At 33.6% G+C, this 24,818-nt stretch overlaps 4 protein-coding genes and 1 non-coding gene across 8 annotated transcripts; 2 read left to right on the top strand and 3 right to left on the bottom strand.

The window, feature by feature from the left end:
- The first annotated feature begins 1,617 nt into the window (after window positions 1-1,617).
- On the top strand, window positions 1,618-5,935 carry LOC111004792 (protein DETOXIFICATION 27-like). 4 transcript variants are annotated; one of them, XM_022275983.2, is made up of 10 exons: window positions 1,618-1,714; window positions 2,001-2,091; window positions 3,185-3,445; window positions 3,729-4,270; window positions 4,496-4,582; window positions 4,697-4,753; window positions 4,891-5,129; window positions 5,262-5,380; window positions 5,467-5,556; window positions 5,667-5,935. In XM_022275983.2, exons 3-10 carry the CDS (start codon window positions 3,185-3,187, stop codon window positions 5,736-5,738), a joined length of 1,467 nt encoding a protein of 488 aa, XP_022131675.1. In that variant the 5' UTR covers window positions 1,618-1,714; window positions 2,001-2,091; the 3' UTR covers window positions 5,739-5,935. The 4 variants fall into 4 exon arrangements, with proteins under 4 accessions (XP_022131675.1, XP_022131672.1, XP_022131674.1 ...); XM_022275980.2 differs by having other exon boundaries at window positions 1,623-1,714; window positions 1,917-2,091; XM_022275982.2 differs by having other exon boundaries at window positions 1,644-1,714; window positions 1,936-2,091.
- Window positions 5,936-8,367: 2,432 nt separating this feature from the next.
- On the top strand, window positions 8,368-13,922 carry LOC111004791 (protein DETOXIFICATION 27). The gene is made up of 9 exons (XM_022275979.2): window positions 8,368-8,478; window positions 11,157-11,475; window positions 11,565-12,106; window positions 12,343-12,429; window positions 12,720-12,776; window positions 12,947-13,185; window positions 13,280-13,398; window positions 13,501-13,590; window positions 13,695-13,922. Exons 2-9 carry the CDS (start codon window positions 11,218-11,220, stop codon window positions 13,764-13,766), a joined length of 1,464 nt encoding a protein of 487 aa, XP_022131671.1. The 5' UTR covers window positions 8,368-8,478; window positions 11,157-11,217; the 3' UTR covers window positions 13,767-13,922.
- A 4,049-nt stretch (window positions 13,923-17,971) lies between these two features.
- Window positions 17,972-19,313, bottom strand: LOC111004659 (putative clathrin assembly protein At4g40080). The gene has a single exon (XM_022275765.2). It carries the CDS (start codon window positions 19,261-19,263, stop codon window positions 18,196-18,198), a length of 1,068 nt encoding a protein of 355 aa, XP_022131457.1. The 5' UTR covers window positions 19,264-19,313; the 3' UTR covers window positions 17,972-18,195.
- Window positions 19,314-19,955: 642 nt separating this feature from the next.
- On the bottom strand, window positions 19,956-20,029 carry TRNAV-CAC (transfer RNA valine (anticodon CAC)). Its single transcript has one exon. It is a non-coding gene; the product is annotated as a tRNA-Val (tRNA).
- Window positions 20,030-21,404: 1,375 nt separating this feature from the next.
- Window positions 21,405-23,128, bottom strand: LOC111004653 (RING-H2 finger protein ATL11-like). Its single transcript, XM_022275749.2, has 2 exons — window positions 22,922-23,128; window positions 21,405-22,823 (listed from the first exon to the last, which is right to left on the bottom strand). The coding sequence occupies exon 2, from the start codon at window positions 22,821-22,823 to the stop codon at window positions 21,705-21,707; it is 1,119 nt and encodes a 372-aa protein (XP_022131441.1). The 5' UTR covers window positions 22,922-23,128; the 3' UTR covers window positions 21,405-21,704.
- Between the last annotated feature and the right edge of the window lie 1,690 nt (window positions 23,129-24,818).

The following is a 24,818-nucleotide window of genomic DNA, read 5'->3' as shown; positions in this document are numbered from 1 at the left end:
TGTGAGAGGCATGTATTATTTAAAAGAGTTATAAAGTCCAAGGGAAATAATTTAGAAATAGAAAAGGGTGAGGTGAGAGATACGTTACTTTTCATGGAAAGCAATAATGGAGTGTCCTCCTTCGATTATTAATTTGGTTATGGTTGCCGCTAGAGCCTGCGTTGTGCTGGTTAATTTCCAGTTCCCACGCAGACCCAAGTTGGAAAATTTGTCTAGAAAGCACTGCGACTGGGACGTTTAATTGGCGGGCCGGAAACACACCAACAAAAGTTGAATTATAATAGCAATAACAATAATAGTTGGAGGAGGGGACCAAACCCAAATTGCAGCTTCGGGCACGTGCTAATTCAAAACTACCCAACAAAATGTTTATATGGTATCGTTGACTATACAAATGAAATCTTATAGAATGATATTAAAGTCTAACAAGCTCATACGAACATTCAATTAAAAAAAAATAGGATTCAACTGAGATCGATAAGTTCAAAAGAGTCACTATCTCTTATTGTCTATTAATTTTGAGAGGTGGCCTCATGAATATTAACAGACTCTAGTTTAGAATTTAATTAAGAAAAAAAAAATTAAAAGAAGTGCAGCTTTGGATAAATCTAAGTTTAAAAAGCAGGCGTGGATGATGTGGATTTTAGAAAGTTTTATGAAATATTTAATTATGTTAAATTAATTATTGTGTTTTTGTTTCATTTAAATTGATATCTTTTGTTTTATATATATATGAGTTAAATATAAAATATTCCACACATATATAAAAACTCAACAACTTGTCCAGTGACATTTGAATTTTCAAAATTTTGGTAGATCATATATCTGTCTTGACATGTACTTATATTGTTTTAATTTGACTAAATTACTAGTATGATGATGATAATATCAGGAAAATCACCTTAAAATATTATTACTATTTTTAATAGAAATATAAGATTTTATTTTTTCAGTTAAAAAAATGTTATCTAATATAATTTGAATTACAATTTTAATTTGATCAATAATATCACACCTAAAAATATTTTATCATAATTTATAAGTATAATTATAAAGTAAAAACTAAATAGGTTTATGTAGAAAAATTAATTGTAAAATTTTAATTTTATAAACTGATCTTATTTTAATTCTGAATTACTAATAATTCGAAGATTTATTTAAACAATAGAGGAGGATGAAGGCTCACTGCAGGTGGAGAAAGAAAAAGAGGACCGGAAGAAAAGGGGGTTTGCTTATGCTGGGCCCCGCAGGTGGGGAGATTGGGTTGTGGTGGGCCGGGCTTAAACAGTAGGGTAAAGCCCACACCCCAAATACGGGTTGGGCTCACCCAAGTTGAATTTTTATTGAACTAGAAATAGTTCTTTTAACAGCTTAGGGGTAAAATGGTAATAAGGAAATCGAGGACAGAAAAGAAAAATGCATTTTTGGGTTTTCATGGATCCCTCCCGGCTCCCGCGTGGGCATTGGATCCTGTTTTGGGAGTTTCTGCAGTGTCAAAGTAGTTGTTTTTTTGTTATTTAAAATAAGTTGAAATCTCATTAGCAGTTGCCACATGGGTGTACAAGTGTTGAAACATCTCTTTCACACCCATGACTAAGCTAACCCAACCCAATTCAAAAAAAATGTATATTGTAATTACTCACAGTCGTGTCTAAACCCCTCACCGATTACCCAAACAATCAGATTCAAACCCTCCACATTATTGCAATCACACGTGAGTAACTAACATTTATGAATTCTTAGATCATATGTACGCTTTCTGAAATTCAGGACTACATTCAAATTCGTTTTGAATTCGTCTTGAATAAACAGAAGATAATTATATAGAGGCCTTGGAATTTATACCTTCTTTTTTAATTTCCGCAATTTCGAATTACAAGTTCTTTAAATTCGTAGAAATGTATTAATTATTTTAGGGATTACTTTCCGACATAGCGAAATTATTCTCCCTCTTCTTTCTCTCGCCTCTCCGATTTGTTCTTCGGTTTCGGAATCCAAAGCTTCGTCGGAACTTCCATTTGTTTGGACGTCGGGAAGCCAACTCAACGACGGCGAGCGGACGTTACGGTTTGACAGATACCGCTTCTACAGGTACTTGTTATTATTATTGTATAGAAATAGAGATTTTATAGTAATTGTTAGTTCATTGAGATTTCCATTTAAAATATATAATTTAAAATTAATATGATCATTATCAATAATTTTAATACTGTTTTTTTTAACACCGTCGAGTTATGTGCTCTGTTGGCTGCTGTGCAAATGTACAAAAGATAAAATTTTCTACTCATATTGATTTCCTATTTAATAAAATAAATATTAAATAAGACATTCAACTGCCACTAGACTAAACTCATTTTGGTAAAACTATCAAATATAAAAGTGAGATTAATGTTTTGTTTTCTAATTTTTTTAATAGAAATAACATCCAGCTCACATTCACATTTTTTGCTTATTTATTTACTATTATTCTTTGAATTGTGTGCGTAATTAATTAATAAACTTTTAATAAAGTTTGCAGTAACTTAAAAATACCTCAAAAGGAGTATATTTAACGTCCAATCACGTTGTAACATGTAATAAGAATAAGAGTTTAATGTTTTTTTCTGCGTTTATCTCTCTTATTTCGTCAAAGAATTAATGGTGGTTAGAGCTACATTTAATATGGTTAGAAATGATTATTAGTAAAGTTTAATTGAACTTTAAGCTAGGCTAAAGCTCAACCGCTCGAGTAATTGACATATAATTCACAACCTTAAATTTAATAATGGTTAGAACCAAATTTAATATAGTTAAAAATTATTACTAGTAAAGTTTAATTAAACTTTTAAGGGATTTTAAGCTACGTTCAAGCAAACATAATTCATCATAATTGACATTTATATATCTTCAATCTTTAGGCATTTTATACTAAAAAAACTAAAAAAAAAAAAAAAAATGAACTTCAAGCTAGTAATTCATTTCTTAAATTACACGACAAAATATATTCACGTGCGAGGAAGGATGGGTGTAAAAAAGAGATAACTTATAATATTACTGTACATACTCTGTTCTCCTTATATGCTGTATAGAATGATTTTTCATAAGCATAGGCATAGTGTTTTTTGATTTTAGAACATTCACCCTTAATATTAACATGATTGTTCTATGATCTACTCCTTACACTGGCTGGGCTCTTGTTTTCCAGATGGCGGATCTCAACCGTCCGCTGCTGATCTCGACTAGTAATAATGGAGGAGATGATGAAAATGGGAGATCAAAGTACTCAAAGGTATGGGTGGAAACTCAGCAGCTATGGGCAATCGTGGGGCCTACAATATTCGCCCGCGTCGCTAACTACTCCATGAACGTAATCACCCAAGTTTTTGCTGGTCATCTCGGCGATGTGCAGCTCGCTTCCATTTCCATCGCCAACACTGTTATTGTGGGTTTCAATTTTGGCCTCTTGGTACGTTTTTTTTCATCGTAACTTATCAATATTCATGAAGTTCACCTCAAAACAAACAAACAATGAGACAATAAATATTGTTCATCTCAAAACCAATAAGGAATGAGACAATAAATATTAGTATATTACTGATATTGGTTAACTTAGGTTGATATTAGTGTATTACTATATTAGTTATAGTAACTACTTTATTAACTTTGTTACTTCTCTTATGTTTTCAACGTGTGATTATTAACACATAACCAATGTGCGACAAAAAGGTTAATTTTTGTTGTTTGATCAGTTGGGGATGGCGAGTGCATTGGAGACGCTGTGCGGGCAGGCGTATGGGGCAAAGAAGTACCACATGTTGGGAATATACTTGCAGCGCTCTTGGATAGTGCTGTTTTTCTGTTGCTTTCTGCTGCTTCCGTTTTACGTCTACGCCGCTCCGGTTCTGAAGTGGCTGGGCCAGGATGACGAGGTGGCGGAGGAGTCGGGGCTGGTGGCAATTTGGCTGATACCCCTCCACTTCAGCTTCGCATTTCAGTTCCCGTTGCAGACGTTCTTGCAGTGCCAGCAGAAGACGCTGGTCATCGCTTGGGTTTCGCTGGCGGGGTTGATTCTGAATGTTGTCTCGAGCTGGGTTTTGATTTATGAGTGGGAACTTGGGGTGATTGGGGCAGCCATAGCTCTGGACTTGTCTTGGTGGGTTCTTGGTTTTGGATTGTACTTCTACACTGTTGGTGGTTGGTGCCCTTTGACATGGACCGGATTCTCCATTCAAGCCTTTCATGGTCTTTGGGAATTTCTCAAACTCTCTGCTGCTGCTGGCCTCATGCTTTGGTAATTTTTTCCCTCTTCAATTTTAAGTTTTTAATAGTCTATCTATAAATATTTTCTACTTTAAAGTTGTGGACCAATTCTAGAATTTACTATTTTTTTGTATGGCAAAATTTTGGTCATCCATCAATATCATTACATTTATTGCTCTGTTTGATATAGACACATGAGCATACTCGCAGGGGTCTGTCCTTACTAATTTTTGCATCAATAATTGGGTGTGCGCAGTTTGGAGAATTGGTACTTTCGGATCCTTGTATTAATGACGGGAAATCTAGAAAATGCCACCATTGCTGTGGATGCGTTATCCGTATGGTATGCCAAATTAATTAATATTTATCTCTTCATAATTCTCATTATTTCTCACAGTTTTTTCAATAAAGTGGTGGACAATTATTGTATACTATTTTGTTGGCTAAACTTGTGCAGCATGAGCATCAACGGATGGGAGATGATGATTCCTATGGCATTCTTTGCTGGCGTCGGGTACTTTTCTTTTTACCACAATAAATCTAGAACATAAATAACAAACCCTTCTGGTTTTCGCTTTAGATAGATCAAAGACACATAAGATTTAGGAATCAGAGGCAAATTGACTAACTTGAAAATGTGAATGTTAACAGAGTGAGAGTGGCAAATGAGTTGGGGGCTGGGAACGGGAAAGCCGCCAAATTTGCAACAATTGTATCGGTGGCGGAGTCGACCGGGATCGGGATTGTGATATGTGCTATTATAATGATATTTCATGGGAAGATAGCCTTGATCTTCACAAGCAGCAGCAGGGTGGTTGAAGCAGTGGATACGCTCTCCAACCTACTGGCCATCACCATTCTCTTGAACAGCGTCCAACCCGTTCTTTCAGGTTCATAAAATCATGGATAGAACTTGGCTACTCGCTAATTCAACTAAGAGAGAGAGAAATGCAAAAACAAAATTTTCTTTTAAAAAATAACTGCGTTATTAAATATGTAATAAAATATGAATGCAAATGCAGGGGTGGCGGTTGGATCGGGATGGCAATCTTGGGTTGCATACATAAATATTGGATGCTATTATATAATTGGTCTCCCTCTTGGTTTCATTATGGAATGGGTTTTCCACTCTGGAGTTTCGGTAATTCCCTTATCCTTATAATTAATCCCATTGATTTTCTCTTAATATGTAACTAATTGGGTTATATATTTTTAAAATTGAAACAGGGTATCTGGGCAGGAATGCTATATGGTGGAACTGCACTTCAGACAATAATATTAATCATCATCACAATCAGAACTGACTGGGAAAAAGAGGTAAAAAAGTTAAATGTTATAATCCAATGCCAAGTTACTTTGACTTAAAATTAATGAATTCCTGTGACTAGGAATCGAGTGTTTATTCGATTTATTTGATCTGATTTCAGGCTGAGAAAGCACAAATGCATGTAGAGAGGTGGTCAAGCCCTAAAAAGGATGAGAAGTATCTTCTCAGTTAAAATTTTAATTTTAATGGACGGAAATGTCCTGGAAAAGAATAAATGGAGTAGTGATTGTATGCCTCTTATTATTTTAGTTTCTTAATTAATTATCCAGTGGTGGCTGTTGAGAAAATTTTGGGTTATACTACATATTCTTGTTGAGGTATATTATTCTTCATGTTTATCTCATCGTAGATTTGAAGATTGAATAAGGTTGCTTTGATTGATTTGGTTAGAATGAGTTAATTGTAATAAGATACAATCCAAAATATATATATATATATACACACACTATCTTCAAATAGAAGGTATTGCTTGAACTTAATTTAGTGGGTTAAGACTTAAAAAACAAGTTATTGTTGTTGATGTTGAACTTAATGTTGTACAAAAAACAAAAAGAATGGAGGGTATTAAATCAATAAATTTTGTCATTGTAGGGGGCAAAAGATTCTACCTTCGTCACCCACCTTTTTTTTTTTTTTTTTTTGGTGAAAAGATTTAGAAACAATGTTCCACCTTCGAAGCTCAATCGATGGAGAGGAAATTATCTTACTGATTTTATTTATTTGGCATATTTGTTTTCAAAACTGTGTTCTTCCTTGAAATTTTTCACGTTTTAAACTCATTTTAGACATGTAGAACATAAAACATTAAAATAATTATTATACATAATTTATAACATATATGTTAATAAATGATATTTTATATTGAACTAAAATTAGTAGCTTACAATCCACAATTTGTTTGGTTTTTTTTTTAAAAGACAAATATAACTATTTTGTTATTGAGGCTTTGTTTTTAGATTTAACTTTTCACATCACCAACTGCACTCAAGATTTTTTTTTCTTTATTTTGTTATACTCTTTTAATTAGTCAATCAACTCTTCCAATTAAATAGGAGATTTTGTTAACTCCTCTCTCTAATATGGAGACAAGTCTCCTTGATAAGAGGGTGCTCCTCGTGACGATCTCATTGACAATTGTCGACCATCAAACACTTAAAAAGGAATTTAACTCTGCACAAAAGTTACTCTAAAGGAGTGTTGTATTTTCGGGGTGGAGTGTCTTACGATTGTTTAGCAGCGAGGTAGGAGGGCTTGCGGGGGCGTCGGCCAGCCTTATGGGGAAGGACAAGAGGTGCAGTGGGTCGAGAGAGAGGAGAAGGTTTTTTTTCCCTCTTTTTTATTTATTAATAGCTTTAATTTTAAAAGTATTCTCATCTACGTTTATCACTGAGTACATGAAATCGATTTGTTGTCCAAACTTCAAGGACCTAAGGTAATTTATCCTTTTTCTTATTATCCACATCTTGTGAATTTAAATACGGTAATTTTCATCCAGTATTGTAAAAATTGAGAATTTTTTTTATCGCATGTGAATTTTATTTTTTATTTTTTTAAATGTAGTATAAAGATGACCTCCTTTTTAATGTGTCTTATATTGGTGTTTGAGTTTGACTTGAATTATATTACTTCAGTAAAATTTTAAATTTTTATAATATGATAAAATAATATATTTATTTTAAGTTTTCCCTTTAGATCTGATAGGTATTTTAACAATAAGAAAATTTATGGCGGCACAAAAAATTGATGAAATTAACAGACCACAGAATTGATCAACGCAAACCGCGGGGTGATATGGACTTTTTTTTTCCTTTAATATTGTTTTCTATCCGACTTATTCTAAAATTACATCATTAACCAAACTATTTCTAAGAATAATACTTGGAAAATAGATACGACTTATGAATAGTCAGCAAGAGGAAAGACGACCAACAAATATGTCGTTCCGTTGGTGCCATGTCTGATATTTTTAAAAATTCAAAACATGAAAGAGACACTAAGAAGAAGTGCAGAAATGACTAGAAACATGTTTATTTTTTAAAAACCAACTTTGTCGTCAGAAATGTGTGCCAAATTGATCATCTCTTGAATTAAAAAAAAAAAATAGATGTGATACCAACGGAGCGCCACGTTTGTAGGTCGTCTCTCCTCTTACTGACTATTCATAGGTGGTCTATTTTTCAAGCATTATTTTTTAAAATAATTTGGTTAGTGGTATACTTCTAGAATAAGTTTGATAAAAAAGAATATTTAAAAAAAAAAAGTGCTTGGTGATTTGGTCTATATTTACTATTTTCAATGGATCCTGTTTTTAGTTCGACACTCTTCTGAAAAAGAATAATAATTTTTTTTTAATTTCTGTCTTGGTGTCCATTTAATAATTAACCTTTAATCTGTATTATTATTTTAATTGGATGAGAGTCCTTATTTTACCTTTTTATCCCTTATTTGTTTTGTTTGACTTATTGACTTATCTTTCTTTTTGGACTATTGCAGTTGTCGTCTAATGTTAATATATTGCTATCCAATCTTTCTGATTTGGGATCTTTCAAAAAATACAGTGTCCTATAAAGGAAAGATTTTTTTTTTTGTAAGATAAAATAGCAATAGCTTATTTCAGGAAATGTTACAAAATTGAATGGATAATTTATTTATTTGAGTTCAGGATAATTGTTGGTGTTAGTTGACCTGCTACCTTTCTTTTTATTTTAAAATGACCACTTTGTTTAATTTGAATTAGATTGGATGCAGTAAAATAATTTTTCGATAATAAAAAGGGTTCATTCAACTTCAACTCTCACCTTCATTACTCCTTTCTCGTATTTATGGGAATCGTTGTTTTAAGTTTGAAGTTCCATCGGCTGGACTACACGGCAGCGTTTGGGTTTATTTTGGCAGATACTGTGATTTTAGAGGTACTTACACTTTACTTTCAAACAAATATTCATATCCTTAATTACTTCATTTTTGTATGTTTCTGAAGCTTCGTCTTATTAATATTCCTGCATGAGATGACCATGATGGGTCTCTAAGCGAGTGGGTCTGGTACAAATTTGTCTGATTTGTAAGATGAATGCATACAAAGTCTCAAATTGATTAGGAAAGAGTATAATCCATGATACATAAGAGACGACAATTATTTTCTTTGGTATGAGAAAATTGATGTGAAACCAAAAACAAAATCGTGAAGGTTATATCTAATACGGATAAAATCATAGTTCTTAGTATAAGAGATTTGAATGACAAATTGCTTAAATTACCTCAAAGAAAAGAAAATAAATGGGAGTTTGGTTTGCTTTAAACGCACCTTGTTTTTTTTTTTATCACAAGTTTTAAATTCTAAATAAGCACTATGCAACATACGGAAGAAACAAAGAGTATAAAACAACCATTTTTTCTTTATTTGAATGATTGAAGAGAAAAGAGAAGAGAGTGTATAATTTTTTGGTGGTGGGCCTAACAGAAAGGATTGAATTTGCGATAGATGTGAACCGAAATTTTTTTAGTACTATAGTAGTGTTTGGTATTCGATCTAATGGAGCAACAAATTGAGAATTGAGAAATTGTGTAGGACCAAATTTAAAATTGTGCATGATTCCCTTTGAGTGTTTTCATAGAGATCTGTTTCGTTCTTTTTATATGGAAAGATGATTAGACTGATGTTATAGGGTCATCGTGTGTAATAATGCAATTAGATGGATAAAAATTCGCGATCTTAAAATAACGTTACCGTGTTTTTTCATTTGATCATGTTACATTGATATTTTTTCTTTGGATAACACCATAATATAGTTTAAGATTGCGGTGTTCATTTTTCACTCCATTATGTGATAACCATCTAGCATATTATGAATACAGCGATTTTGATTTCAAGTATAACCACAATAAGGTCCAATACGACACTACGATTCATCCTCATATGAGGAACACCGCTATGTGAAACATTGTCAAAGTAATGGCTGCCCAATACTCTATATCGGTCTATAGACCTCAAAAATCTATTTCTACAATTTTGTTAAGCTATATGATTTGATCATGCTACTGCTCTAAAAATGTTTTTCATTTATTCTGAAAATGTTAAAAACTAAAACTAAAAAAAAAAAAAACGATCGGTTGATTTCCACCCTAAACCCTGTCATATTTTCGTTGGAGTCGTAAGAGACTGTTATTGTAGGGGCCATGTAAACCTGTTTTTCAAAACTCATGGGCAGAAATGTACACTTTTAAAACTTATGGACCAAACCATCCTATAGGCTATAGCTGAAAACCCACGGTCCAAAAGGGTAACTTTTCGTATATTATTCATTAAAATTTTCTCCAACTTTAAGCAACTAATTAACTTCTTAAATTATAGGATAACACGTGACGCATCACGTGGTTTGGGGTGTGAAAGGAATAAATGAAATGAATAAGCTAAGCAGAGCAGAAAAGAGAAGGCAATGGTACTAATCATTTGCATTACATAACAAAAATGAGTAAAACAGTAAGTATTATCACATGACTAATCAATCAAATATTAATTGAAAAGCGTAGAAGAGAATATTTATTAAATTAAAACTAACCACGAGCTGTAAGGGATTAGAAAATGTTATGAAATGTGGTCCTTAAAGACATATCCCAATCACATTCCCATTCTCATATACAAAATGTTTCAAGACTGTTAGGTACACTGGAAAATGGGAACTTGTATGATCTACTTTCAGGTTGAAAAAATTGCTCTTTCCAACTAAAAAACTATATTTGGTGTACCTAAAAATTCCCAATACTCATATATCCGGTGGAATAATACGTTTTCTGGTAAATGTATCCATCAGTTCATTCCTTTTGATAATTTTAACTTTGTCTTTTAATCTCTTCGAATTTTAAATTTTACCATGTATTAAAATTTTTCATTTTTGTAAAATAATATGTCAACAATTGTAAACAAAAAGTTCACATGAGTAAATTATTGTTCTATGGACATAATGTGCGTACAACTTGAAAAAGAAGATATTTTATTGTTACACCTGGAGGATTCAGTTTCTTATGAAAAGTATATGTGCATGTATTTAGATATATTAATTGTTTAAGTATCTTACCTTGAAAACAAAAGTAACCTTACAATGGTTTATAATAGATATGGACTACTCCTCTCATATTCAATTGGTTTTGAGATAAAACCTATGGATATTATTATGGTATCAAAGCTCAAACGCTCAAATGTGCAAGCGGTCCAGAAAAATAGGATTTAGCCAAGATCGATGAGCAAAAAGAACTACGATCTTGAGGGACATGTTAAGGATTCCATATTGAAAAAAAAGAGATCTTATACTGATTTATAATATACATGTATTACTCCTCTTGGAGTGAACTAATTTTAAGATGAAACATTTGAATATTAATATTAATAAATTAACAATAGTTTGACAATAAATCAAATTTTAATTTAATAAATTTTAAAACTTTTGTCTAGTATGACCAAAATTGGAATGTTTTATGTAAAATTGAGCACTCTAAAATAGTAATAACCAGATAAATTTTTATAGAGGAGTTGTTGAAAAGGTAATACTATATATATGGATATATCAGAGTGGATTATTGTTATGTATTGTAGATGTGCGGCCTGTCTCGTGAAGACTGAAGGGTAGCCATATTGCTTCTTTTTTGTGAGAGATATGGAGAGCGATCACAACCAGCCACTTCTCTCAAATGAAGACGAAGATGGAAAATGGAGATCACAAGATTTTTGGTCAAAATTATGGAGGGAGACCCAGCAGCTATGGGTGATCGTGGGGCCAACCATATTTGCCCGTGTGGCTACCTTCACCATGAACGTAATCACCCAAGTTTTCGCCGGTCATCTCGGCGATGTGCAGCTCGCTTCCATTTCGATCGCCAACACCGTCATTGTGGGTTTCAATTTTGGCCTCCTGGTACGTCTTACCGCTATCAATATTCACGTTGGAGGACCAGAGAAGTATCTCACTTGTATTATAAATCTTGAAATTGTTATTTGTTTCAGCTGGGGATGGCGAGTGCGTTGGAGACGCTATGTGGGCAGGCGTACGGAGCAAAAAAGTACCACATGTTGGGAATATACTTGCAGCGCTCATGGATAGTGCTGTTTTTGTGTTGCTTTTTGCTGCTTCCTTTCTACGTTTACACCACTCCCGTTTTGAAACTGCTCGGCCATGAGGACGACGTGGCGGAGGAATCGGGGGTGGTGGCCATTTGGCTGATACCACTTCACTTCAGCTTCGCCTTTCAGTTTCCGCTGCAGACATTCTTGCAGTGCCAGCATAAGACGATGGTCATCGCTTGGGTGTCGTTGGTGGGGTTGATTGTGAATGTTGTTTCGAGCTGGGTTCTGATTTATGAATGGGAACTTGGGGTGATTGGTGCAGCCATAGCTCTGGACGTGTCTTGGTGGGTTCTTGGTTTTGGATTGTATTTCTACACCGTTGGTGGTTGGTGCCCTTTGACATGGACCGGATTCTCCATTCAAGCCTTTCACGGCCTCTGGGAATTCCTCAAACTCTCTACTGCTGCTGGTCTCATGCTTTGGTAATTTTTTTTTCTTTAATTTAATTGGAACGGATTTATTTAATTTAGACACTTTGAAATTGCTTCTATGGAAAACTTTTGGTTTGGTTCTCACCTGCCCCATTCATAACAAGTTTGACAAATGTGCAATTTCATTTATTTCTTTTTATTCATACAGGCAGGTAAGCTCAACTAACAACAATATTTGATCGGCTCATAATCATACTAATTTTTTCCTTCAATAATTGTGTTCGCAGCTTGGAGAATTGGTACTTCCGAATCCTCGTATTAATGACAGGAAATTTGGAAAATGCCACGACAGCCGTAGATGCATTATCAGTATGGTATGCTTAATTAATATTTCCCGATAATGGCTAGTGGAGTGGTACATAAATAGTTGTGGGGCAATTCCAGCCTTTTTAGATAAAGAAGAAAAAGAAAAAAATTGGCTCCCGAAGAACTCCCTCCATTAGTACCATTAAATATTTGACAATTTATTATTTATTTATCTTTTATAATTTTTGTATTTCTATTTCTTAGTTCTTAGAGAGAAATGCAAACGATGGTTGCTGATTGGTAAACGGACTTAACGGTTGTTCTCATTAATTTGTGTATCAAATGCTCGATCTTGCAGCATGAGCATCAATGGATGGGAGATGATGATTCCTATAGCATTCTTTGCTGGAATCGGGTATGCTTTTCTTCCTACCATATTTTATTTCTGTAAAAGGTAGAAAAGATATGAGATTATTGTTTATGTTTCACTTTAGATGACCAAAGTCATATAGGTAGGTACCAAAAGAAATTAAAGTCATATGAAAATTATTACAGCTTGAATATGTGAATGATTCAATATAACAGAGTAAGAGTTGCAAATGAGCTGGGAGCTGGGAACGGAAAAGGTGCAAAATTCGCAACAATTGTATCGGTAGCGCAGTCGATACTGATTGGAGTTGTAATATGTGTCGTTATAATGACATTTCATGACAAGATAGCCTTAATCTTCACAAGCAGCAGCAGTGTGGTGGAAGCTGTGGATTCACTCTCAAACTTGCTGGCCATCACCATTCTGTTAAACAGCATCCAACCCGTTCTTTCAGGTTCATAAAATCACAATATAATTGATGAATTTGGGATACCAAAAACAAAGGTTATAAGAAACAAAAAATTGTATGGTGTGCTAAATGAACGCAGGAGTGGCAGTTGGATCAGGTTGGCAATCATGGGTTGCATACATAAATATTGGATGCTATTATATAATTGGTCTCCCTCTTGGTTTCATTATGGAATGGGTTTTCCACTCTGGAGTTTCGGTAAATCCTGTTATCCTTATGATTAATCCCATTGGTTTTCTCTTAATATGTATATTTAATTGGGTCATATTATTCTTTACTATATATATATGTATGTTACAGGGTATCTGGGCTGGAATGCTATATGGTGGGACTGCACTTCAGACAATAATATTAATCATCATTACGATCAGAACTGATTGGGAAAAAGAGGTAAGAAGTTAATTAATGCTGTACTCCAATGCCAAGTTACTTTGACTTAATTACTGTTCTTAGAATCCTGTGTTATCATCAGATTTATTTGTTTCGATTTTCAGGCTGAGAAAGCACAAATGCATGTAGACAACTGGTCAAGTCCTCGGAAAGATGAGAAGCTTCTTCTAACTTAAAATTTAATTTCAGGGTGTGGAATAAATCCTGGAAGATAATTAATTGATTGATTATGCCTTTTATTCTTTTTGTTTTCTATTTTTTAATTATCATGTATTGAGAATATTTCATAGTTATTGTTGAATTAATTTTTAGTCCTTATCCATTTTGGGTAATTTTGAGATTATACTAGCCTACTAAAATATTTAGATCTGTGAGGATCTATCTTATGATTACCACTATTAAAGGTAGTGGTCAACATTGACGTAGATACTTTTTCGATATTTATCCTATTTTTTTATGTTCTTTCTATTTTTATTTTCTTTGAGTCAACACTATCTGGGAGTTGGAAATTCAATTTTCAACCTTCTGATGGATAATATATGCCTAATACTGACATAAAATGTTGAATAAGTTATATATGCACCATGTCATGTTTATTTATGAAGAAATAGGTAGAAAGGCATTTGGAGTGGGATGATATTTAATTTGGTGGGACTGCACTTCAAACAAGAATATTAATCATCATCACAGTCAAAACCGATTGGGTAAATTAGAGGTAAACAATTATTTTAATTCAATTTCAGGCTGAGAAAGCACTACTGCAGGTAGACGGAAGTGGCCAAGCCCTCAATGACTAGTGGGATATGTAACCTTACAAATAGCTTAACCGTTTCCTCCAAAAAAAAAAAAAAATAGCTTTAACTGTTAAACTAAGCTTTAAATTTCTTTTTTTAATAAATAGGAGAAGATTTTAACTTTTAATTTTCAGGGAGGTAAGAAATATATTGTCCAATCGGGAATTGAGCTATAGTTACGACAATTAAGTTTAAACTTATAGTTCATGTTAGTTAGCTTGTTGGGTTGTTCGATGGTATGTCACTCATAATGTAGGGAAGTTTTTCTAGTACTAATACTTACTCCTTTAATTCAGACTTTGACACATCATCAAGTGATATATTATTTTATTTCATACGTCCATACTATATCTTAAATGCATTGTGTTGGACAAATAATAAGTGATGGTATGAAAAATGCTCTAATGAACTTAGCTTAATAGTAATTGACAAATTAATCTTGCATTCAAATCCTTTCCACTCGTTCTACCTAATAAATTAAAAGAAAAAGGTATGGATTCTCTGCATTACCTTTTGGGCTTTTGGGTGACTATTTATGAAGCATTTAGATCTGGTCTAAAAGCTCATATTTCTTATATGTAGGTCCAGTCTAGCCCAATTTGTTGATGGGTTAGTTTAGATTTGGGTCTCCAATTTCGAAATTAGACAACTTGTGGGCATATATGTTTCTTGTTAACAAGATTGGAACCTTGATCAATTATGTCATATTTATGTCAACATACAAATTAAATAATGGGTCAACTTCACTTAAGCCAAAAACTTGGGTTAGCTTGGGTTAAGGCTGTTTGTTTTTCTTTGGATTGGATGTACGAGAGTATTCTTTGTTGTTGGTTGCCTCGTGCTGTTGTTTGTAGAGGTGTCCAAAAAGTTTGATGACCCAAAAAATTTAATTAGTCTAACCTTAATATATGGGTTTAGTAAGCAAGTTTATTTGAGTTGAATTTAAATAAATTGAACTTTTATGGGTTGTATTGGTTCATGATTTTACTAAATTTAATTTGGATTAAATTTGTCCAATTTATTATCAATAAAATGAGTAAATATATGTTTGACGATACTAACAGCTTTTGAATAGTAAAATACCAACTAAATATAAAAAAAAAAAATAACTTATAACAAGGTCGAAGGGATACCTACCTAGCTACATCATAAGCTGGCTTAGAAAGGTTTAGTTTTGGGATAATTATTGGAGATCACATAGGAGTTTTAGGTGCTGCGATTAAAATTGGGAGAATGCATTGACAGTTGATGAAGCTGAAGCTACAATGATGAGGGAGGGGCTGAGGCTAACTATGGAAGTTGGAATCTATCCAATCTAGTTGACCTTCTGAATCTTCAACCTTTTCTATTACGAATGGGAGGACCTCTCAAAAATAGGGACGATCGTTTCAAATGCAAAAGTTTCGATATCGCCTCCAAACTTTCTTTAATTTTACGAAAAAAGAATGTAATGGAACCATGCATCTTTTTTGCGATGAGAGCTCAATTGCAGCAAGAACAAAATGCATGGCCATGGCCCGAGAATGGCCTTGGAAGATGATAAGCCATTTAGCCTCTCGACGTCTATATATGTTGTCTTAATTTCTGGTTTTGTTTTGCCTAAAAAAAGAAGAAGAAAAGACGTATAACAAGGATGTCTCTCTCAAATTGGACCAATTGCCATAAGTGAACTTTTTGATAGACCAAATTTGATGCTAGTTGATTCTCTTCTATCAAAAGACTTGTGATGGCAGAGAGCTGCTCTTTGTGTAAATAAGTTTTTTCTGTTTATTTTTACCATATTTGTCTCACATTTGACCAAACTATCTCTTTTGACTAAAAAATTGTAACATTAATCAGTATTTCAACTTTTACCATGTTTTGTTTCTTTCAACTTCCTCTTTTAGTGAATACATAACGATGTTTATATGCAATTATATAAACATTGCACCTTCACATATAATAAACATATAATTAAAAATAACCAAAATTGGACACACATCACATTAATTAAATTGTCATTTTTTATTTGTCACTTTTATTACTTAATTTGCCATTATGATTATTCACATGCGCTAATACCTAATTCTCTAATAAATATTACATACGTTTTTTCTTTATAAAAGCAACCATCCTTTTAGTTATTTCCCTTTAAATGAATTTTAATTAATCTTTTGACCTATTAAATGTGTTTTTTTTACCGAGCACATATTTAATGTGTTATCCTTTCTATTTATGATTATAATTTTCACAAAAATATTTATAATTTATTCTAATAGAACATGTGAGGTTGAGATTCAAAACCACCCTCTTTTTGGAGATTTACGACTATGTTTCTCAATTTTATGTAAATATATATTGCATTAAATAAATAATATAATACCAAAAGCGTAAAGTCATATAACTCATTTTCTTCCGTTTGGGAGTTCAAATCCACACACCCTCACATTTGTTGTTCTTAAAAATTTAAAAAAAAAAAATAATACAAAAAAGAAGAAGATTCTTGTTTTTTTAACTTATTCACATGTTTGTCAATCTAAAATAGTTGAATTAGTTAAGGTTTCCAATCTTCATTTACTTCAAATAAAAAATATAATAAATAAGATTTCATTGAATTATAATTATAATTCAAATAGGAAATGTAATTTAAATAATATAATCTAAACTATATATTAATTCAAATAATATTACCTAATAATATAATTTAGCGACGGCCCAATTGTCTCTAATTTTCATTGTTTTTGGACTTGTCAACGTTCGTAGAGGTGACGCTCATGTTAGAAAGAGAAAGGCTTGACTTGTTCAAATTATTTGAACTTTTCCTTTATCTCTTCCCTTTTCTAAATCCTTAAATTCTCCAACTTGATTATACTTGCACATTTTCTAGTGCTAAAATATATTGACTACCTTAAATAAAAAAATAAAAAAATAAAGGCTTCCTAAGTATTTGAATGGGAGTCTTGACATCACTGAATACTCATAAAAAATTTAAATATATTCTTTTAAGAAGTCATAAAATTACTACATCTATAGAAAATATTTCAATCTTATCTCAAAGGAAAAAAAAAATCAATCTTTTAGCTAAAAAAAAAACAATCAAGGGAACATTTGACAATAATGATTAACTATTTCATTCATTAATAAATTATTATTACCCCAATCAAACTTTTTAAAATATTGTAGGATCAAATTTAAAAAACAAATACATAAGTTTTAATGTTAAAAAATTTAGCCAAGATTTTAAAAATATTTTTATATTGTTAAAAGAACTAAAAAAAATTGATTTCATTCTTTAAAAACAAAATAGTAATGCTTATAGTAGTAAGCTAGTTTGTTATCAACCTCATATAACTTAACTAACTTGTATAGTTTAAATAACTAACTAACTTCTGTAGTTTAAAGTCAAATTTTTTTTTTTTGCTAGAAAAAAAAAAGATCAATTTTCAGTTTAATGGAGAAAGCTCTGATGTTGATCCTCATCCCTTTAATTATTGAATTAAAAAATTATTCAACTTATTTAAAAAGTTGACATTTTTACCTTTTGTTTGAATTGTATTATTTTGTTAATAAAAAAAATTATATGATCAACTCAAGATGACAAAAGACCATTATGTACAGAACTCACATTTCAATTATGGCAAAACTTTGTAAAAACAAAGCAATCCAATCAAAAAGCAACTCTGAAAATCCACTTTACAAACAGTGCAACCCTAAACCCAATGAAAGAGAGAGAGAAAAAAGAAAAAAAAAATTAAAACCCCCATTTAACTTTTTTCACATTTTTTAAATTTTCTTTCGAAGAATTTCGTTTCAAACAGACAAAAGCTCGGAACTATCCTACCGTTGAAACGGTCAGTGGAAGCAGGGCCGGGCCCAAAGGTTCGTCACCCGATGGGACCCACAGCAACTGACCCGGTTCAACAAACGGGTTCCATAACCGAGTCAACTCGACCGATTCCGCTCTGATCTCCACCATGATCATCCTCTTCTCCTCTTTCATCTGCTTCTGCTCCACCAGTTTTGCCTTCGTATTCTTTACCAATTCCCACAAATCCTCGTTCTTCGCCCTGTTCACAAACAGCACCGTCAGTTTTCTTCTACAATTTTCGAACCGCGTCAAGATGACCACCAATTGAGTCAACTCGTCCAGACTCAAACTATCCGCTCTGTCTCCGATTCCCCTGACTCGGACAGAAATCTCCCTCTGAACCAATCTGTAATTCTCCAGCACCAATCTCACCACCTCGTAAACCATTTCGTTCTTCTGAAGATGCAACGAATCCGGAAATTCGCAAATTCCCTCAACAAAACCCACAAGAACATCCAATTCGCCCCACAAATCAAGTTCCGAAATCTTGCCCTGTTTATCTTCGATTTTGCAATTTCCTGACCGTAAGTACAAAATCCGATCCAATCTCCTCCGGACGATAACGTTATGCTCCACGACGCCCGCGTACCATCTCACCCAAGACGACAAGTCGCTCATCTCCGAGTCCGATACGTCGCGAAACGCGGACAAGTTGAGAAAATTCCGCCCTCCGTAATAGGGGCAGAAGACCACCTGATCCCTGAGATCGAACGGACCTCGGATTACGACAATATGCAGAGTGAAAAGCGATTTCATGGCGACGACGGCGCTGGAGGTGGTGTGGAGACGGTCCATGATGGTTTGGATGCAGGCGATTGCAGTGGACCGGCCAAAGTCATTCCCAAGGGCTAATACGGCGGCGAGGCGGCGGTCGGAAGGGGGGTTTGAGGGGTCGTGAGTGGTGGCGCGGACGACGGCGAGTTTTATGGAAGAGGAACGGCGATGAGTGGAGAAGGTGGCTTTGATTATGGAGGCCTTGTCTTTGAGAGCGTCTATGAGATTCTTGAGCTTCTTCTTTTGGTCTATGCCCATCGCATATTTTGCTTCACACACAAACTCTCGTACAATAACCAACTGAGAGAGATATAAAATAAAACGATGTCCAAATTTGACTCAAATCAAATTGGTAATTTTCTTAATTTCCATATATTTGTTTGTACACCCAAAAGTTAAAGTTAGAAACCCACGAATGATTGCAATTTTCCTTTCCCAAATGCAAAACGCGGTCCGGTGACAAATGTTGTATTAAAATATTCTTTTCTTCGTCGCATCATTCGCACAATTTTAATGGTAATTTCTGTCGGCAGCACAATTACCTTCCCTTCTTCTTTTTCCTTCATTAGATTTTATCAGACTAATAATTGGAATACTCAAATATTAAAATCCCAAATTTATGGAGGAATTGTTGTTGCAATTGTTCTTCGATTGGAGGGTGTTTCACAGCCGATTACAAATTTTAATTTAGCAATAAACTCTTTCTTTTTTGTTTTCATTTTTTTTAGTACATTGCAATAATCTCTATTATATCATAAAGACATACTTCAAATGCACTGGTTGAAGTATATATTTGGTATTTAAAAAAAAAACGGCAAAAATGGACGTCTAGAGGGGTGGGACTCCACAGTTTACTTGCTTTGGGCATTCCTTGTGTTAAATTGATTGCACTAAAATGCCATTTTTAAAAATTATTTCTTTTACATTTGATCTGTAAGGTAAATAGATTATGTCTGAGCCCGGGTTCGAACCGGGGACCTCTAGTGTGTGAGACTAGCGTGATGACCAGCTACACCACCCAGACAATGAGACCTCACTTCCAAATATAATTTAAATTCAGAACATCACAACAATTTGTGGAGAAAAGAATGGGAGTTTTATGATTCTATCTATTATATATATATATATTTTTTTTTAAGTTCAATAAATGGACATTCAACCTTTGGAATTTTGGTTGATGATATATACTTTATCTAATTGAACTATATTCAGGTTGGTGTTTCTATCTATAATATTAGTAACTTAAAATTTAGTGAAAATATTAATATTTACCTTGAATATGGCAAAGTGTACCAATTTTCACCTTTCAATGGGTATTCATTTGAAGTATCGTAGAAAAAATTATTATCGCATGCGTTTAATGAATGGTAAAGCATACATGTGATATAGGATTAGATATCAACAATGTTAGAGCTAGATTTTAATTGAAATTTATAAATTTTGGTGGAGTTATGTAATTATCAATTTTGTTCATCAATTAAACTTAATTTTGTATAAATCTATTGAATTATTGAGCTTGGGGAGGTTTTTACCTTTTTATTTTTTAATTTTTTTAATACGGCATGTGGGGTGGGAGATCAAACTTATAACTCTTGGTTTGAGATATATGTCAATCACTGCTGAGTTATGTCTTTGACTTTTTTTTGTGTTAAAATTAATGGATAAATTTGCCGAAGTTTAATAAAGGATAAAATTAAACAACTTCTAAGTTTAAGGTCTTATTTGATGAAATTGAAAGTAAGATTGAAAAATGGTATAACGGGACAAATTTAAGGATAAAAATTCATTTTCCCCCTAAAATTAACATTTATAAAGTGGCCAATTTGCATGCTATATTGTTCCCTTGTTTTAAAAGATAAGTTTGATGCTTGAACTTTAAAAACGTATTTACATCTCTTTCAACTTTCAATAAGTATGTAATTAGCTTTTAAATTCAATAGATGTACCTAATAAATTTATAAAGTTTCAGTTTCAATTTTATCTAAAAACATCTTGAACTTTAAAGTATCTCATAAATATCCATCACAAAATTAAAAGTCCAAGAAATCACTACACATTTATTAAAGTTCAAAGACCTGTATCCATAGAAACTTAAATGTTTTGGGATTGAAATTTTACTTTAACCAAAAATTGATTAATCGATGACTTCAAGTCATGATTTTGTATTCCTTTACAGATAAAGTTGCTTTTAAAAATAATGAGAAAACTATGTAGGTTTTTTCTTTTACTAAATTCATAATCGAATATAGAAAAATAGTTATAAAAAGTAAAGTCCCGTTTTAAATTTCAAGGTGATTTGTTTGAGCTAATATGAGAATAATTAAATAGTAAGACATCCCTACATTTTTTTACAAAAATTTATACAGGCATTTGTTGGGATTCCTTATTATTTTCCATGATTTAATATTCTAAAAGCTCTGGTTTCTTTACATGTAATTTTGAACAAATAACCACTCATATATACATCATGTAAATACCTTTTTCCACCTCCCCAAAAAATAAAAAAGAAAAAAAGAAAAGCGAATCCGTCCAGTATATGGAATATGCCTGTGCCATGCGCCAATCAAATGGGATCAATCACTCAACCTATGAATTTTGACCGTTTTCCCAATAAAAAATTGACATTCAATCATTACCTATTTTTCTCTCTCTTTTTCCTTTTCTAAAAAAAAAGCCAGACATACGCACAGCCGCCTACGTTATCGTTGACTTTGACCATCGCCATCAGCTTCAGCTTCAGCATCCCGCAACCGATTGAACGGCCGTCCACCGGCGTCTCCGTTCTCAGTCCCATCCTCCCTTCTAAAAAACGCCGTCGTCGGAAACAACGTCCGCCTCTCCGACCCCCCGCTCCGGCTCCGGCTCCGGCTACTCACGAACAGGCTCTTTCCATTCTCACCCCTGTACCCCTGCCTCGAACTCTGCATCCTCGGCAACGCCACGCAGCTCCTCGCACGATTCAAATTCGAATTCACCAGCTCGCTCCGTACCTCCTCCGGCAACCTCAGTGTAAACCGCTCGTAGTGCCCCGTCGATTGGGATCGTGGGAACAATCCGCTCAATCGCCATCCCGAAGATCGGGATCGCAACGGAACGTTCTGATTCGGACTTAATAAACCTCGATTCTGATTCTGATCCTGATCCTGATTCCGATTCTCCTCCGGAATTCCAAGAATGACATCCCCATTTCCCGATCCACCGACGCGATTTCCCTCATTCGATTCCGAATTGAGGAGAGCGGCGAACGACACGTCCCCCGGTTTGGGGACCAGACTGGCGCGACAAACAGGGCAGGTCGAGTGAGACACCAACCACGCGTCGATGCAATCGGCGTGGAACACGTGGCTGCATTTCGGCAACAGTCGGAGGGTGTCCTCGTCTTCGAATTCCGACAAGCAAACCGCGCACTCCAGCGACCCCTTCCCGATTTTGACGCCCTTCACGTTGGAGTACACGAAGGTGGGGAACGTGGCGATGACCGCCGCGTCGAGCCCACGCGCCGCCCTCCTGGATCGGCTGTTGTTCTGTACTCCGGGACCGGAGAGGACGAGGCGGCCGCCGAAGCGCTGATCGGTGCACTGGCGCGTGTAGACGGAGAGGACGGCGAGGACGATGAAGAAGCAAACCAGGACGATTAAAACGATGGCCATTCGTTTGCTGATGGTCTGCCTGAAGGGGTACATGTCCGGCGGGCTGGGTGGGGTTCCTCCGGGGTCCTGGGCGGCGACGAGGGACGACATGTTGACCGGAAGGAAGAAATTGATGAGAGACCACGTGACGACATGATTGAGGAAGCAGAGCCGGAGCTTGAGGGCCATCTGGAATTAACCAACAAGAAAGAAGAGAAATGAAACGAAAGGAAAAAGTTACGGCGGAGTGATTACATGGGGGAATTTAGGTTTGAGAGATAAGATACCAAATTCCGGCGAAGTCAAGTCAATGGCGGCATATATATTCCATTTGTGGTGGCTTAGAGACGAGGCATCATCAATGGAAGACAAGATTTTGGGCAATGCCGCCCAAGTTTCTATTCGCAGTGTCAATTAACAAGTCTCAGACCCACTTCTCCCCATTTATTCAACTCTACAATTTCATCAACATACCTAATCTTGCTGCCCAAAATCTAAATATATATATAAAAAAAAGTGTTATTACTAAGCATATCATAGAAGTTTGAGATATGAGAAAATATGTTTTTTTTTTAATTTTAAATCCGTGTCTTCAAAATAATATCCACGTAAAAAAAATATCAAATCAATAGGATTGTTTATAACTTTAGTTAGATTTGATTAGACCTCAATCTAGTTATTTTGGTTCTAATAGTTAGATGATAGACTTAATCAAATTTAAGTTTAAGAAAAAAAATGTGAGTTAGATTGATTTGGTTATTCGTCAGGTGCATTTGTTCAAAAAATTTTAGGAAAATTTACGTAATCTCTTAACTTTTTTCCCATATTCCACGCTCGGTTGATTGATGGATTGATATTAATTTGTTGATATTTTAAATTCATTTTGTATATTTTTATCAACCTGAACATAACTTAACAGATTAATTTATATATCTTTAATAAAGAAGTTGTAGGTACACAGACGTAGATTGAACCTCCAACCTAAAGAGAAATAGTCATATTATACCATCTTTATATTTTCTTTGTTTTTAATGCTTTAATTTTTTTAGGACAACAAATGTGAAAATGTGTAGATTTAAACCTTCAACTTCAAAGAAAAAAGTCATATACACAATATGCCTATTAAATTCAACAATTAATGTTGGAAAAATATTCCAGTGATTAACTTGGAAGAATTTAATGACAACATGAGGTATGAGTCAAATCCTTTTGTATGGAGTGATTTTGATCATGCCAAAAGCCAAAATCATTTTTACCAATATCACAATAACTTCCCTTTCCATTTCCATTAATCATGGTTAACAAATTAAAAAATTAATTTTAAGAAATTTTAAAACCACTTTGAATTGATTTTTAAGATAGCAGACGATTTTGGAAGATCAATTGTACTTAAATGTTATTCAGTAAACTAAATAATTTGAAAATTCCTAAGAAGAGATACAAAGGACTAACATTTGGTTCGTTTCCTTTTAAAGGTGTTAAAAAAAACAATTCACTTCAAGAACGCATTCTTAAAAGATTCCAATACCCTTATGTTACCATCAACTCGTTAAATAATTCATTAACAATTATTAATAGATTAAACACATTACTCAAAGTAATATACATACTTGACAAAGCGTTTTTAAATTCTTTATCATAAATAAATCTGAACAAATTGAACTACTATGACTTTGATTTTTTTTTTCTTACAAATTAAGTTTGTTTGTTATCTTTTATACTTTATTTTCTTCAAAATATTTTTTAAACGGTTAAGTACCCATATAATAACTCCATCTTAATTTTAATTTTATCTTCAAAGAATAAGCTTACTTTCTCATAATGAATTTGTTGTATACTAACTATTCCAAAACATTTTTAAAATCTATATTTGCTTTTATTTTTATTTTTATATTTTGAGAATTTAAAACTACTTGAAAAAAGGGTTAAACAAAGTAAGATATGGAAACTAAAAACAAAATACTTATTCAACCATATTTAAATTATCAATATACCATATGATAGTTAAGAAAAAAAATAATCATGGAGATTAATTTTTATATCTAATTAGGATTTAAAAAGTATTTGTAAATTTTAAAAGAAAAAAATTGCTTTTCCACTATGTGGGTCAAGCTATTAGTTTATAAAATTACTTTTTATAATTATTCTTTAGCATGATAGAACATTAAAGGATAGTTATTTACA

Source organism: Momordica charantia, assembly GCF_013281855.1.
Source record: "Momordica charantia cultivar OHB3-1 chromosome 8 unlocalized genomic scaffold, Mcharantia_2.0 BLBB01000008.1, whole genome shotgun sequence".
In the NCBI taxonomy this organism is placed as follows: Eukaryota; Viridiplantae; Streptophyta; class Magnoliopsida; order Cucurbitales; family Cucurbitaceae; genus Momordica; species Momordica charantia.
This window is presented reverse-complemented; position numbering and strand designations above follow the sequence as displayed.

Coding starts and splice junctions, on each gene's coding strand:
- LOC111004659 (XM_022275765.2), bottom strand. CDS start 19,263: ATGGGCATAGACCAAAAGAAGAAGCTCAAGAATCTCATAGACGCTCTC.
- LOC111004792 (XM_022275983.2), top strand. CDS start 3,185: ATGGCGGATCTCAACCGTCCGCTGCTGATCTCGACTAGTAATAATGGA. Junction 3,446..3,728: donor GTTTCAATTTTGGCCTCTTG/GTACGTTTTTTT, acceptor TTGTTTGATCAG/TTGGGGATGGCGAGTGCATT. Junction 5,557..5,666: donor GAACTGACTGGGAAAAAGAG/GTAAAAAAGTTA, acceptor ATCTGATTTCAG/GCTGAGAAAGCACAAATGCA.
- LOC111004653 (XM_022275749.2), bottom strand. CDS start 22,823: ATGGCCCTCAAGCTCCGGCTCTGCTTCCTCAATCATGTCGTCACGTGG.
- LOC111004791 (XM_022275979.2), top strand. CDS start 11,218: ATGGAGAGCGATCACAACCAGCCACTTCTCTCAAATGAAGACGAAGAT. Junction 12,107..12,342: donor GCTGCTGGTCTCATGCTTTG/GTAATTTTTTTT, acceptor TTGTGTTCGCAG/CTTGGAGAATTGGTACTTCC. Junction 13,399..13,500: donor TTTTCCACTCTGGAGTTTCG/GTAAATCCTGTT, acceptor TGTATGTTACAG/GGTATCTGGGCTGGAATGCT.